Raw genomic sequence first — 16,486 nt, 5'->3', positions numbered from 1 at the left:
TCCATATATATAATAGTAGTCTTTCTTAGCATTCTGGTATAAAATTAGATAATCACAAACCCAATAAAAACGTGCTATTAGTCACTTAATCCAAATACTTGAAAAATATAGCATAGCACGAATGTCAATAGAAAAAGGCAAGCTATTATAGAGACCCCAAATCACCCAAAGAGGTACATCAAGCAGCATTGTTTCCCGCTTAACCAAACAATAAATTATGCAATATTATTCCATTGATAATGTGCAATATGTAAACAATTATGTTTTATAATAAAACCCTTCAATCAAATAATTAAAAGTTCACACTAACATGATACTCCAAACTCCTGGTATAAATATAATCATTTTTGCCAAGGGACATGAAAATCTGAAATCAAAAACTCAAGACAGTAATAACTTTCTCTAAAGGAAACTTGGCTGCAATATTTCTTGAGCAACTTGTACACTCAACATTATGTTTCTAGTGATTAAACTGAGTAATACTTTTACAAAACTGAATCCAGGCAAAAAAAATAGACTTTTCAAGCAGACTCTGTTTCTGTGCTACCCTCATTATCTACACTGCCCTCAGATATTTCACTTGTGACTTGCTCTTCTTCTACTGCTTCTTGTTCAGGCTTTGCAGGTCCTGGGCCAGCTGATACCTTCACCATTGATGGACGCAAGAGTCGATCGCCAAGAATAAAACCCTTCCTGAATTCTTGAAGTATGATACCATCCTCAAATTCTGCGGAATCCTCACGCATAATTGCTTCGTGTAGCTTTTACAAGGAAAGTGGAAATTATAGTCAATCAAAAAAATGCTTACGAGTATCAACCTCTAATGCCTTTAAAAACTATCAAATGAAAGTTCATGAAAAGGACCACAAGCATCTAGTTTTTCATTCAAGGCAGTAGCTGAAGCAAAATGTTTCCAAGTGAAATCATCCTAAAAATCAACTGAAATTCTTTATGAATACTTGTTGAGATTCTCATAAATATTGTACAACAGAGACAGAGATTTTGTCTTGACAAGTTTTGGTACAGTTTTTAAACTCACCAAGTTGGCTCGAAACAATCAAGAATTGGTTTGACTTAAAACCGTATCCAGGTCTTCAGGAAACCTGAACCGACTTGAGAAATTGTTTGAAAAAGTTCATCAAATACACGATTGAGTTTCGAGCCAACTGGTTTGCGTGCCTGCATCAATAAATAGATGACAATATTATGCCAAAAAATTCATTGTGGAGAAAAGTGACAAAAGTTAAAACTCTGGGCAAGAAGTCAAACAGACATCTTATACCAAGAGAGTAATATAAGTGTAGGTGCACTCCAAATAACTGAAATTAAATTTAACACCTACATGGTTTTCATTTTTGTATAAAATGTTATCACCTACAGGATAACAATAACATATTTTGAAAACCAAATAGGTTACTAGAATTCTACTATAAACTGAAATTACTACTTAACTTACCAATGGATCAAAGGGCTTTCCAATTGTCTCCACTGGTTTGACTCCAAGTGAGGTTAGAATTTCATTGAACTGTTTATATATGCTCTGATAGCTGTTGTTTATTTTCTCCTCTCCCTCTGTTTCCACCTTAATCTGAGATTTTGCCCTCTCAAAATTATCCAATACCCCTAACAAACTCTCCACAACTTCCCCCTGAGCATTTGTGACCAATGAAAGGCGATCTCTCTCAGTCCTCTTCCGAAAATTGTCAAAATCTGCACTAATCCTTAGAATCCTATCCCTTTCTGTCGATAACTCTTCAGACAAAGAAGCTATTTTCCCTTCAAGATCTATTTTCTCATCTTCAATGGATTTTAAAGATGATTCCAACTCAGCAACTTTGGCTTCATCATTATTAGCTAATGCTTCTTTGTAAGATTGCAGTAACACTTGGAAAGGTGAAGCAGGTGTTTCATCAACATTGCTAACCTCGTCCTCGTTTATAATGTTCTCCACACTAACAGCACCATCTGGTGAGTCCTGTTACATGAGTGTATCAGAAAACTGAGATAGGACAAGGAACTAATAATAAAACCACAAGTTTTTGACCCCATTACTTCCTTTATTTGTGGTATTTCAGGATTCAAAAACATAAATGTCAATGATAGGCACTTGTCAAGTGTGAAACCATTCATGGAATAGTGGGAAAGGATACTAAAGAAAAGATAAAAAGAGGTCAACCGAAAATTCCATATTGTCCAAAATCCTAAAATAAGAAATATACTACTCCAACAGGAAGAGGAATATTTAGTAGTTGCATACAACACTAACATTTTACATACTTTAAATTGTTTTTATATTAGAAAGAACAAGAGATACAAGTAGAAGAACAAGATGGTTAAAATAAACATAATATGCGCAGACAAAAATAAAGAGAAGAGATGAGGAAAGCCACAGCATATAGGCTGAAAAAGCTTCATATTATAACGAGAAGACATATTCATCGTGAATTACTAACACAAAGTAAATCATTGTACCCTCACCAACAAATAACTGACAAATTCAAGCAAAGTAATAAATAGGAAAGAGGTTAATCACAAGACTTTTTTATCCAGATTAAAGCCAAAATGTGTGCACTGAAAAAATCAATAGAATAACATTGCATCTCCTCAACATACTTGAGGTAGCACAAATGCTAAATGGTGACCTACTTTTTTAGTGGCAGTGCGGCCGAAAATGGGGTTCATACACATCCGAGGACGGAGGACACTAAATATTTGAGTAAATACCAAATCTTGTCCCCGAGAAAATTTCAGCCATCAATTCAGTCTCTCAATAATGAAAAAACTACTTAGCTCATAAGAAACTTAAATGTCGGTAAAAAAAGTCTCTAAATGGTAGTATGTCCTCAAATTAGCCCATGATAAGTACTAATTCAACTGACATTAGAGGTTTTATGGACCAAGTTGAGAGTTTTCATACCCATCCGCGACCCATAGGTGAGATACAATGTCTTGAATTAAAACCATAAGCCAATGATTCCATGGGTCTTTACCGTTTAGAATCTATTACGCCCATTCCCTCGTATCCAATGTGAGACTTCACACTTGAATATACCAAACTTAAGGGCTTGATTAAAGGCTGAAATGGGGTATTACGTTGATGTCCTTACTGAGTCACATAGCTTGCCCAATATAAGTTTAAATTCTCAAGTATTCATTCAGTTGCATTGCAAATACATCTATTCTGAGTGACCAAAATATTACTTTTCCTCTTGTACCATAACAATTACAATAATTCAACATGTTAATATATTAATATCAAATTGTGCATCAACGAGACATTGATCTAGTGATGTAAGGCCCTACTAGATCCCTAAGGATCCTAGTGGGCAAAAGGTCAAAATTCCGTTTTCATGACACTCATTAGGAGGGATAACCATGCACACGAAAGGGCAGCTCCTTACCCTTGGTTATACCAAAAAAACATCAATTTGTGCAAACCAAAATGCTAAAATTGAACCTAAATTCCAATTCCATCACTTCCAAAATAATAAAAAAGTCAATAAAACAAAATTAAAATATTAAAAAAAATAAAATAAAAGTTACCTGAACCTCAGGTTCCTGAACTTGCGGGGCCTCAGTGTCAGCGTCGAAAGCAAAAGGGACGAACTTGGCGAAGCGCAGAGATTGAAGTTTAGATAACCGCAGAGAGGTGAGTGATAAAGGCCTTCTACTGCAGGAAGAGGTTTGTCTGAACGACACGACGGCAACGCAGGAGGGCTTGAGGGAGCTGGCGGAGGCGCGTGGCGGCGATTGTGGGAGGAAGGTGGGAATTCTGAGGAGGGTAGCCATGGGGATAGAGAGAGAGAGAGAGAGGGATAAGGGAGAAGTAGAAGTGGGTAGGTTGCCACACAGTCCAATTTGGAAGAAACCCTTTCCAAAGATCTTGAACCACTTTCAATTGGATTTCGATAGTTAGGTGAGTGTATTTTTTTATATTTTATTTATTCATAAATATACGAGTGTATCTACTATAAGTAAAAGTTTATACATTATCAATATATTAATTATTACTAATTTTTATTATTTTTTAAAAGTAAATAATGATTAAATGTTAACGGTACAATGGATGATACAATTAAAAATGTATAAAAATCACATATATTTTTCACTAAATATATTATTAACTAATAATAAAATTTATGTATTTTTTTGTACTACTAAGATATCTATCACTTTTTAATTAAGGACTAATCCCATTGGCGTTTGTGTCTGCTTAATGAGTATCGTTTATAGGAATCGAACATTCGATCTTAGAATCTAGTGGACCTGCATCACTAGATTAACACATTCTTGGTATAAAATTTATGTATTGAATTAGTAAAAATTATAATAAAACCAATGGTACATATACATGTTTACAGAGTGTAATATCTACATGTAATATCTACATGTACTGGTAATGTAAAGATTTATTCAAAGTTAATATTCTATTCGTCATTCATTTGAATTATATTTTTTGAGAAGTTGATAATAATTAATAATGAATAATGCATTGATAATATAAAAACTCTTACACTATCACTATTTATATCCTTTTTTCTCATGTTCATATTAACATTACATAAATATGATACTCTTATTCTTACTATTGTTTTATTATTTTAAGAGTAAATATTTATTTCAGTCTCTCATGTTTTTCGATCTTACTAGTTTAGTCTTTTAAAAATTGAAAAACTTAAAATGGTTCCAGAAAATTTCAAATGTGTGTCAAACTATTTTTTTAAACATGTTTTACAATACTTAATAAGTACTAATTTGATACGCATTTAAAAAAAATTGAAACCAAGTTTTTCAATTTTTTATAGACTAAACTTTAACAAAATTTTGAGGGAGTGAAACAGATAAATATTAATTTTTAATATACATTTTGTGCAAATATTAAGGATCTATCATCATTAAAGATGGAGAAAGAGATTAACATTAATTATACATAAATGAAAAGGTAAGGCATCAAAAGTTACATAGTTATAAAAGATGGCTTTTTAGAGACAATATTTTAATTGAATTTAGCTTGGTCCTTTCCTATTTTTAATAATGTACTAGTTTGGAACACTTTTGGTAATAATTTTAATTTATTACATGTCAATTTATCATGATGTTATGTAATTTCTCAATCTTTCAATCTACCATATAGAACTTTAAAATTGTATTCAGTTCATTTTCACCATTCAAGATCGGTTTTTTCTTAAGAACTATTATGTTCAATTCCGATTCTACGGGTTCGAAAACAACTTGAACCGAATTGCATAATCATTTTATGTATATGGTAAAAACTCTAAAAGTTGAATGATACTTAATTTTGTTTTCTAAAATCTCTATCTGTAGTTCTCAACTCATATCCTCACGTTATTGGTTGTCTCATCTAGTCGTCCTTAATGCATGCTCTCATATGCCACAACTCTCACAACTAAGGGTGGTAAATGGATGAGTTTGGGTTTAGATGTTAATCGAATGAATTCATCTATTACTTCATATAAATTCATTTAAACTATATTTTAAGTTATTCAATCCATTCATATCCAAATTTAATGGATGTATTCAGTGGCGGATCTTGAACTAAAGTTTAGAAGGGGTGAGAATAGTTAATTACAATTTATAATTAAAATTAATCGAGTAACAATAAAATATATATAATTGTTTGAGAGTTTCAAAACAAGATGTTAATTCTAAATAACATTTTAATAACTAAATATGTTAAAGAATTATAATACACATTCATTTAAAGTGTTGTTTTTCGTTCTTTTAAGGACTTAAACTCATTCATGACTGAAATAGATATAAAAGTTTCGTTATTTCATGTAAATCTATCATTAGTATATTTTGTAATACATTCTACTTGTTACATTTCTTATGATATAGGGAATTTGTAAAAGAATATATCATTTTTCTTTTAATAAATGAAACAAATTTAATATGTTAATAAAAATTTTAAAAACTCATAGGGCAGTTGCCCTCACCTGCCACGGGATGGATTGCAACTCATCTATGATCTAATTTTCATGGATTTAGATGGATGGATATCCAATCTATTTATTTTTTATTAGAACTAAAAATACATCACTATTTAAAAAACTACTATCTCAATAAAATATTTTTTTAAATCACCTTTTAAAAATCAGGTTTTTAAACTAGTGATTTAAAAAAATCGGTTTTTTAAAAAAATAATTTTTTGAACTTAAAATTTTTATTTTTTGCAATATTCTACAAGCATATGACATTTAAGGTTCTATGTGTAAAATTTTTAACAAATACTTATAGAGTGTACATCTATACACTATCAGTGTAAAAATTTATACATAATTACTACATCATCCATCACTCATTTGAAATATTTTTGAAAAATCAATTATGATTAAATATAAACAAAGGATGATACAGTAACAATGTATAAAACTCATACATTGTCACTGTATACATTTTTTCTCATACTTATATATGTTATGTACTTAAAAATAAACTTTTTATATTAACTACATACACATGTCAAAATTAGTATCAATTTAATAAAATATTAAAAGTGAGAGTGAAAACTATGAATGAATTTGCTTAAATTTAATTTTCTTAAATAAGATCTTGCAACTCTATGTTTCAATGCTTTACAAGTCTCGATTGAATGCCCTATTACTCCCGAATGGTAGGTACAATTGACATTAGGGTTGTACCATACAGTCATGGTATTTGGGACTCTTCCCAAAATGGGTGCTAGGATGCCTTCTATTTGTAGGGTGGCGAAAAGTTCGGCATAGGTCATGGGGATAAGGTCGAACTATCTTCTTTCCTGGGTTTGGAATTGTGCGGATAAAGGAGATGTGTTACCTAGGAGAGACGCATATGATAAATATTTTAATATATTAAGGTGAAATGTCAGCCATATCTTTTGTTCCTTTTTTCTTGTAAATGAGAGACGAATTTCCCAGTACGTGTTTGGTGAGAGATTAAAGGTTTTATATACAATTGGCTTGGGATAGTAGAGGAGGTGGAAGAAGACAAGGAATCCACGTCCTCTTTGCTTTCTCCTCCACTCTCTTCTAACTTATGCAATATATTACGTACATGGCAGAACCAAGATGCGTTTACAATCCGAAAATTAAACACAATGTGTTAAGCCCACTAACAATAATAGAATATCAAAAACATTTATAATTCATCAATCTGTATGTACTTTAAGATATTATATGACCTTGTTTACGTAACAATCTGAATGAAAAGTTTATTAACTTAATCGAATTGAATTGGTAAAAATATTTCTAATCATTAGTTTCGAACTACACATTCACAAAACAAATCCAATTTGTTATGTAATATTTTATAAATATGTTTGTTCCGAACTTGTTATTTTGAAACTTTCGTACACTTTAATTTTGAAATCAAGTCGGACAAAAGTGAGTGTTCACAAATGTGCACCAGATATAAACACCTAATAGAAACACCGCATGGGACAGGTAGGCTCATGGGTGTGCTAGGGTTTGTAATCCTTATTCTCTAATAATATCTTCGTAACCGTTTAGTGCTCCCGGGGATGTAGGCGTAATTGGTCGAATCCCGTTATCAAATTCTCTTGTTTCTTATTTTCTAATTACTTTGTGCCTTTATTTGATACTTGTGGCTAACGTTGCGCAACAATCACATACATAATTTTTCATCAACCAATGATTAATGATGTCTAGCCAATGTTGTTCAAATACGATGAATAGAACAACCCCACCTGGGATTCTTCTAATTAGAACCCTTAGAGTCAAAGATTGGAACCTCCAAACCTACCGTTACATTGTTTTATTAATAACATTCATAGCATACACATGTTGATTACCACGCCACTAGAAAACCATCTAGCATAGTCAAGAGTGTGTTATGTCCTTACCCCAACACCAAAAAACTCAAGTTCAAAATTTATCACCCATGGTTGGATGCCATTTGATGGACCTCAAAGCTAGGAGAAAATGATGTAGCATTCTTAGCATGTTATGTCGGTATTTCAAATTGTGGAGCACATTATGTGATGCGACCGCAATATTACAATTGCGATGATCACTACAACCGCATCGCACTGCAATTGCAGTGTGATACCAAATCATTATAATGCAATTGTAACGCAAGTCCGATCCCATCGGACTGCATTTGGGCCACAACGCAATTACATCATGCTGCATCAGTCTGCACGGATATTAAAAATATTTTTTAATCACAAAATAATCCACACTACAATGGTCGCAATTCGCATCGCAATGGTCACAGTAACCACAATTGCAATTATCGTAACTGAAATTTAAAACATTATGTTATGCTATAGGAATGTACATTGCTGGACATTTAGGTGATACTTTGGATTTGCGTTTGTTTTTTACTACAGGCATGTTGGGAAGTGGTGCTTTTGTGGGGTTGTTTGGGATGGGTTACTTTTGGAATGTTCATGAGTTTTGGTTCTACCTTGTGATGCAAATGATAGCTGGAATGTTTCAAGTTACAGGGTGGCCTTATGTGGTGGCAGTGCTTGGGAATTGGTTTGGGAAAAGGAAGAGGGGATTGATAATGGGGATTTGGAATGCACATACTTCTCTTGAATTAGAATCATATATGCTCCTTCCTTATATATAAAACATGAACATTCCTTTCATTGACATATAATTCAAATACAAGAACAACAATATAATCTTTTACTGTTAATCTCTATCAAAATTTTCTCTTTCTCTCTTAGTTCCTTTAATCTTTCTTTTTTCTCTTTATTAAGTTTTTTATATTTGGACTGTATCCCTTTTTTGCTTTATTTCTCCTTCCTTTAGTGTTCATTTTCTAACAATCTTCTCTCCTCTAAAATTATTGTCTTAGAGTACTTTGAGACACATTAGAATATGATTCAAATGTAAGATAATCACCTTCAAAATATTAATTGCAAGTTGAAATTCAACTATCAATTAAAAGAAAACTTATACCTATAGACATTTTAATTCATTGTTTTTAATTTTAGTGATGGTAACAAAATCGTTTGTAAAAATTAAAAAATCGTAGGTATAGTCTAGAAAACTTATACCTATAAACATTTTAATTCATCGTTTTTAAATCGCTATCCTACGGTTTTATTTCTGTCAATATAAGTTTTTGATGCTATACTTGTGATTTTAATTGGGTAAGTATAAGTTTTTGATTCCACTACCATTATAAGACTTTATAAAACATCTTTATCACACTACTATTACATGTTTAATAAAACATCATTGTATACTTTAATTTCATTTTATTATCTTCTTCTAAAACAATGATACAATTATAAGTTAAATATATAAATAAATAAATTTTGGAATACAAATAAAACTCAATTTTAATAATAATAAACATACAGACTTACAAACATGTTAAACTAAACATGTCATCTTAAAAATAGATTACTAGCAAGGTAAAAAAATTATAACTATTTTCAAATTTTACAAAGAAAACATTTAATATCTACTTGAATGTGTATCTATAAAATGTACTTATACAAAAGCTAAATAATCCTATGATCTTAGTTGCATTTCTCATAAGTGATGATGAAATCTTTGTCATAAAATTAACTGGAAAAAAATAAGCAAAATCTTGTGATATGAGTTGAACACTTATTGAACTTCACTAAATTATACATTATTTTATAACTATTTATTTATTCTTCTGTTATTAAAATTAGATCGTGTCGTTCAGTTCAACCAGTAATCCAGTCCTAATATTGGTACAATAATTACATCGACCATGCAATCATACCGACCAGAATTGGTCATACTAGTTTATTTTCAATTGAACTATGTTGATCATACTGACCAGTTTTATTTAATTTTTTTTTAATAAAATGACTTATTTTTACTAAAATGTTGGTATGGAGAATCAAATACACAACTACTATATTTCTTATACTTCTAAAGCATGGCCTACCATCAAGTGATATATTTTTATTTTAACAAGTGGTATAAATAAAAGTAGTTATTGTCTTCTTTATTAATTTTTCAACATCAATATTAGCATAAAATACATATATATCTAACTTCAATAATATATAGTTTAATTAGTGAATTACCGTTGAATTATTATAACAATATATCACATCCGAGTACCTTAACCGATTTGACATATGTAAAGTGTTAATAACATCCAACTTTTTCAATAGGTAATAAATAAGATCACCACTTTATAATAAGATGATAAGAAATTACTACTTTACTACTATCAACATAGATTATTAATTGATAATAAAATATATTTTGGTATAAGGAGATAAGTTATCTCTTCCCGTCAATAAAAAAAGTGTGACATGTGTTCTATTTAATCATTTGTTATTAAAATATTTCTCAAAGTAAATAAAACAGTACAAATGTCATACTTTGACTAGCGGGAGGAGATAAATTATCTCATAGTATGAGGAAATATTTTATTATCTTATTAATTAGGATATATAGCTAATGTAAACATATCCAAAGATTACAATCCTTTACAGAAGGAAGATCACACTTTTGAATAAATGTCAAAATTATAATATAATGTATAATTAAATATTCAAAGAAAATTATAACATCATATATACTCAACACACAAAAAAAAAAGTAATATAATTCTCTAAATGAAATATACAAAAATTAAATATTAAATACTAGAAAATAAGAATGCAGGTTGACATGTACGAAATGCATGTCGACACGCTAGTATTATATACTATACACACACATATATATATATATATATATATATATATATATATTATATTATAAATGCAAAACATGCCTAAGGGGTGTTTAGGTAATTGAAGATGGACAATTTTTATATTCTAATTTTGTTCTTAATATTATATAAATGCAAAGTAGGCCTAAAGGACATCCAGGTAATTGAACCTTTACAGTTTCATTCATTTCCATTTATTAACCATCAAGACATAATTTTCATATTCCAATTTTATTTTTTTGTAACATCCCAATAATAATTACAAGAAACTACCACATGTTCTTTTATTCATCACTACTATTTCACACATTCTCCTACTTCTATTTTATCTCTTCATCACCCAAGAAGAACAACATTTACAAAATGAAAAAACATTCAATGACACACTAATCATTATTATTATTAGAGGCACCACATTCTCCAAATGTTATCTTATCTTTTCATCAACCCAAGAAGAAGAACTTTGACCAACGTGAAAAACATCTAATGACACACTAACCATTATTAAAAGCACAAGTTGAGACCAACAAATGTTGGTTCAAGTGATACATACTTGATTACTCTTAAACAAGGTCTCGAGTTCGAGTCTTGTGAATGAAAAAATACCCACTGAGAGAGTTAGCCCACATACATGTGGTTGTTCCCGACTTCGGGTATAATTGCCTCTAGTGGGAGGATACTTGTGGGAAACCAAAAAAGGCACGAGTTGAGAAATTTATAGAAATTTTGTATATCCACTTGATATTAGAAAAATTAGAATTAGATCGACAGACACAAATTGTCGATAAATACCCTAGTTAAGTAATTTCTACTATTATGTTTTGTTATTAAGATCTCTAATTTCTGTAAAAAAAATCAGGTTAATCTGGATAATGAAAATAAACTAACAAGATGGACTGAAAATTACACATTATAAACCACCCTTTAAATTTATACACAAATTTACCACTCCTTTAAATTAAAACCATCACTCTAAAAAAAAGTATTATATTATAACCACCACTATTGCATTAGTCGTAAGTAAAACTTCCTCTCTTACCTTCAATTCAATAGAGATAAAAAATTATAATATAAAATACGCCAAATAAAAAAATTATAATATAAAGTACTTCAAATATAAAAAAATATAATTTTCTAAAATAAAAAATAAAAATTTAATATTACAAAATAAGAATGTAAACTAATATGACAAAATGATGTTGACATGCTTGACAAGATAAAATCAATTGTGAAAGCAAATTTCCTTAACATCAGTAACATGCTCTATTATTATCACGTGGTAATTATTTTCTATTAAACTTTCTATCATATCAAAATTGGTATCTTTATATATAATAATTAGATATATTTTATTACTTAATGAATAAGTCTAATTAATAAGTGAAATATTGAAACAAATACATGTAATTGTTAATAAATTTAATGGGATTAATAATATCACTCATCTTTCTGAATTAGCATGAAACTATAATTATAATAATATACACGTTCAACATCTCATTTAATTATATTTGTTTTTCCCCAAAGTAAGTTTAGATTACTATCTTGGGCTCTTGGCCCACCTACTAAACTGAAATTCAGATACGAGAGTGAAGATACGGAAGGGTATTTACGTCAAACCAGATACCAACGGCTACTTTCATATAAATTGAACGTTCTCTTTCTTTCTTAACACAGAAATCAAAATCATAATCAATATTCTAACGTTCTCTCTCTCACCACCGTTTCTCTCTCTCACCACCGTTTCTCTCTCTATTGTGCTTTAAGCTCTGACATACTAATCGCCGACGCCACCACCACCGTGCCATTTCATCACCACCACCACCACCACCACCTCCACCTCCTTCTTCTTTTCTTATTTCTTTTACTATTTCGACAATATCAATTCTCTGCATTTGTAATTTTCTTTAATCGTTATTATTAATTTCATTCCTTTTCTCGTTTCTGAATATGGACGCAGGATCATGGAGCTCTTCAATAAAACGACGCCCTCTCCATAAAAAGAACGCCGAAAACGTATCACCTCTTTCTTCAAAATCTCTATTTTTATTTTTTATTTTATTTTTCTGATTCGATTTTTGACACTGTTTTCTTGATACAGTGTGATAGATTCATACCGAACAGGTCTGCTATGGATTTAGGTTACGCACATTACATGCTTACGGAGAGAACAAAGGGAAAAGAGAATTCCACGGCGGCGACGTTGACATCTCCGGGAAGAGAAGCTTATCAGAAGAAATTGGCGGAGGCGTGTAACATGGACAGGACACGAATCTTGGCTTTCAAGAACAAGCCACCGGTGCCGATTGAAGCCATTCCTAATAACATTCTTTCCTTACCATCTCATCCTCCTTCTAAATCGGTCAAGAAATCCAGGCGATCAATTCCTCAGGTATAAATTGGGACTTATTCTTGCGATTTCAGATTTTTTAAAATTTTGCATTCTAAGTGTTTGTTAAAATTATGCTTAATTTCTTTTGGAATTTGACTTAGTAGACTACACAGTTTTCTGGTTTTATAAATTACATTGGCGTGTTCCTATGCTTTTACCTAGGTTTGTGTTGTTATTACATTTCTTGATGAAGTAGTTGAATTCTAAGAGTTAGATAATCCTCTCTTCTCACGTTTTTTTCTTTTATAAAGGGGAGAACTTTAGTAATCTTTGTGTTTATCTTTCTCTCCCACTTGACATAAAAAATGAAATACAAAGACGATTCATTCCTCCATACACTTTAAAACTCAGTGGAGGCTAGTATTATTTCTGAAATGTGAAATGTTCCAACTTCCAAGTGTAGTTAAGTCTGTTTTACAAGAAATCAATGTAATTTTCTTCTGTTAAAATGAGTTTGGTATTTTTATGTATTATCTAAGTGTTTTGGTTAAATTGATTTTCAGAGTTCTGAGAGGACACTGGATGCTCCTGACTTTCTGGATGACTTCTACTTGAATTTACTTGACTGGGGTAGCAGCAATGTTGTTAGCATTGCCCTTTCAAATACGGTGTATCTCTGGGATGCCTCAGATAGCTCAACTTCAGAACTCGTTACTGTGGATGAGGATGATGGCCCTGTTACGAGTGTTAACTGGGCTCCCGATGGACGTCATTTGGCCATTGGTTTGAACAATTCCCATGTCCAGCTCTGGGATTCTATGACTTCTAAGCTAGTAAGTGTAACCTTACTTTCATTATTTAGAGAATGGTTTGAACAATTTCCATGTCTCATGACTTCTAAAAGTGCAAAATTATGGTGGTTGTTGGCAACAATTTAAAAATGTTGAGCATTGTTTTGTATTCTTATAAAACTGAGACTTACCTATTCTGATGGTCTATGTTTCGATTTGGTAAATGCAGGTGAGAACTCTGAGGGGTGGACATCAAGGGCGAGTGTCATCACTAGCTTGGAACAATCATATCCTCACAACAGGAGGAATGGATGGTAAAATTATCAACAATGACGTTAGAGTAAGATCTCACATTATCGAAACCTATAGGGGACACCAACAGGAGGTGTGTGGACTTAAGTGGTCCAGCACAGGACAGCAATTGGCAAGTGGAGGCAATGATAATTTTGTTCATATCTGGGACAGGTCCATGTCCTCTACAACTTTACCGACGCGCTGGCTTCACAGGTTTGAGGAGCACAGAGGTGCCGTGAAGGCACTGGCTTGGTGTCCGTTTCAAGCAAATCTGCTAGCTTCTGGTGGAGGTGGTGATGATCAGTGCATTAAGTTCTGGAACACACATACCGGTGCGTGCTTGAACTCTGTTAACACAGGCTCACAGGTGTGTGCCCTGCTGTGGAACAAGAATGAGCGCGAGTTGCTTAGCTCGCATGGCTTCGCCGAGAACCAGCTCGCCCTTTGGAAATACCCTTCTATGGTGAAGATGGCAGAGCTCAATGGTCATACCTCCAGAGTGCTATGCATGGCTCAAAGTCCAGATGGGTGTACTGTGGCCTCTGCAGCCGGAGATGAGACTCTGCGATTTTGGAATGTCTTTGGAACTCCCGAAGTGGCCAAATCAGCATCGAAGGCAAAAAAAGTTGAGCCCTTTGCTTATGTGCACCGCATCCGATGAAGATCACATATGAAACTTTGCCAGCAATTTGAGTAGAAAAATGAAGCATTGTTGGTATGTATGTAGGGTATATAGTTTGCAACTGACAAATTATTCAATTTTCAAATTTGTCTGTAAAGATCATATGGAACTTTAGCTACCTTGTATAGTTGGGTGACGGTATATACTTGACAAGTTACTTTTATTCAAATCTGAAATGTGTATATATATACACATAACAGAAATTTATATACATTGGTCTGTACATTAAGAGCAAATAAAGGGAAATTTATACACATGATGGATATTTTTTTTTTGCTATCCTTCTTTCTTTTTTAATTTTTTATGATCCCCACATCCAATGTTCCCCAATCTAGTGGGATTACGAATTGTTTTTGTTGCATCCTTATATACACATTTAGTTATGAGTGTAATATCTATGCATTATCAGTATAAACATTAAGTAAAATGATATATTCTCCTACTAAATTTTCTTACTAATCCTCCTACTCGTAAAAAGTGACGTATGTCATAAGATAATACTTCTTGTGGATAGGAGAATTAGTAGGAGTATAACATTGCTAAAACATTAATACACAATTAGTATATTATTACCCTTTTAAAAAATAAATGATAATTAAATATGAATAATAAATAATACATTAATAAAGTATAAAATCCATTTAACTTCAGTGCATATATTTTTTTTCTTGTAGTGGGTTGTAATTTAGTTGAGTTGACAATTTGTTAATTGTTATGGTAAAAGGTATGGTACTTTGATTGTTATGGGATTTTATTAAGGAAATGAAAACTCAAATGTAATATGCTATATTTGTCTTTCCAGTTAGTGAAGTTTTCTCTTGGTTTATTGATTTTCAATGCTGTCACGCATTCACATTAAATAGTATAGTGTAGGAAAATAGTTTTGCATTAGTACCTCTCCTTAAACTCTTTTGAGTATATTTACTCTTTTTTGAGTAAGGAATTAAACTCTTTTGAGTGTGTGACTCCTTCTTCCAACAAATGTAACTTTAGGAATCAAACCTTAACATTTTGATCATCCTAAGATCTAACGCTATCTTACATTACTAAACTAATTTGTAATAATGTTTTGTTATATTGTGTGATTTTTAAATTACATGTTTAAATCTGTATATCATATATCAGCACATAAGAATTTTACCCATTATGTGAAGTTTGTAAATGTGTCAAAGTTTACTTCACAAATCTCATTGTGGGCATGTAGATGGGTGAGATGTTTTCCTTTCGATATTTAGAACCAATTTTACTGGGATGAAGATCACATGTTCCAATTCATGTTTAACTTTGTGTCCAAACTAATTAACAGTCTCATTTAATTAAAAAAAAAAAAATCATAAAAACAGAAATTAATATTTTAATATTATTTTGTGAAGTTTGATTAGATAAAGATGTTAAACTTAGTCTATTCTTATTATCTACCTGGTTCTGCATATTGCAGATTTGGATGCAGACATGGATGCACAAATGATTATGCAGGCAGATGCAGACTTAGATGCAAAGATGATTATGCAAGAAACATGTTGATGCATAAGGTAGCTAGTCCTAGACTTCAAGTGTTTAGTACCAGTTCTCAATTGATACATTCATCTACTCGAATTCAGAATCAAGTCAGAAGTACTACATCTTGTAGTAGCACTCATCTTAGTCAAGACAATGCAGCTTGACATCGATGCAGGCCCACTTACATGAATAAGATTGGTCTAGATA

At 31.6% G+C, this 16,486-nt stretch overlaps 2 protein-coding genes across 3 annotated transcripts; one reads left to right on the top strand and one right to left on the bottom strand.

Annotated features, from left to right (window-relative positions):
- Nucleotides 266–3,901, bottom strand: LOC109358688 (protein GrpE-like). Of its 2 annotated transcripts, XM_019603078.1 has the most exons (4): nt 3,544–3,901; nt 1,457–1,975; nt 1,040–1,179; nt 645–761 (listed from the first exon to the last, which is right to left on the bottom strand). In XM_019603078.1, the coding sequence occupies exons 1-3, from the start codon at nt 3,787–3,789 to the stop codon at nt 1,075–1,077; spliced, it is 870 nt and encodes a 289-aa protein (XP_019458623.1). In that variant the 5' UTR covers nt 3,790–3,901; the 3' UTR covers nt 645–761; nt 1,040–1,074. The 2 variants fall into 2 exon arrangements, with proteins under 2 accessions (XP_019458622.1, XP_019458623.1); XM_019603077.1 differs by lacking the exon at nt 1,040–1,179 and having other exon boundaries at nt 266–761; nt 3,544–3,894.
- On the top strand, nt 12,375–15,044 carry LOC109357677 (cell division cycle 20.2, cofactor of APC complex-like). The gene is made up of 4 exons (XM_019601682.1): nt 12,375–12,696; nt 12,782–13,072; nt 13,576–13,845; nt 14,033–15,044. Exons 1-4 carry the CDS (start codon nt 12,631–12,633, stop codon nt 14,756–14,758), a joined length of 1,353 nt encoding a protein of 450 aa, XP_019457227.1. The 5' UTR covers nt 12,375–12,630; the 3' UTR covers nt 14,759–15,044.

Source organism: Lupinus angustifolius, chromosome LG10, assembly GCF_001865875.1.
Source record: "Lupinus angustifolius cultivar Tanjil chromosome LG10, LupAngTanjil_v1.0, whole genome shotgun sequence".
Classification (NCBI taxonomy): domain Eukaryota; kingdom Viridiplantae; phylum Streptophyta; class Magnoliopsida; order Fabales; family Fabaceae; genus Lupinus; species Lupinus angustifolius.
The sequence above is the reverse complement of the archived record's forward strand: the minus strand, read 5'-3'. Positions and strand labels throughout refer to the sequence as shown.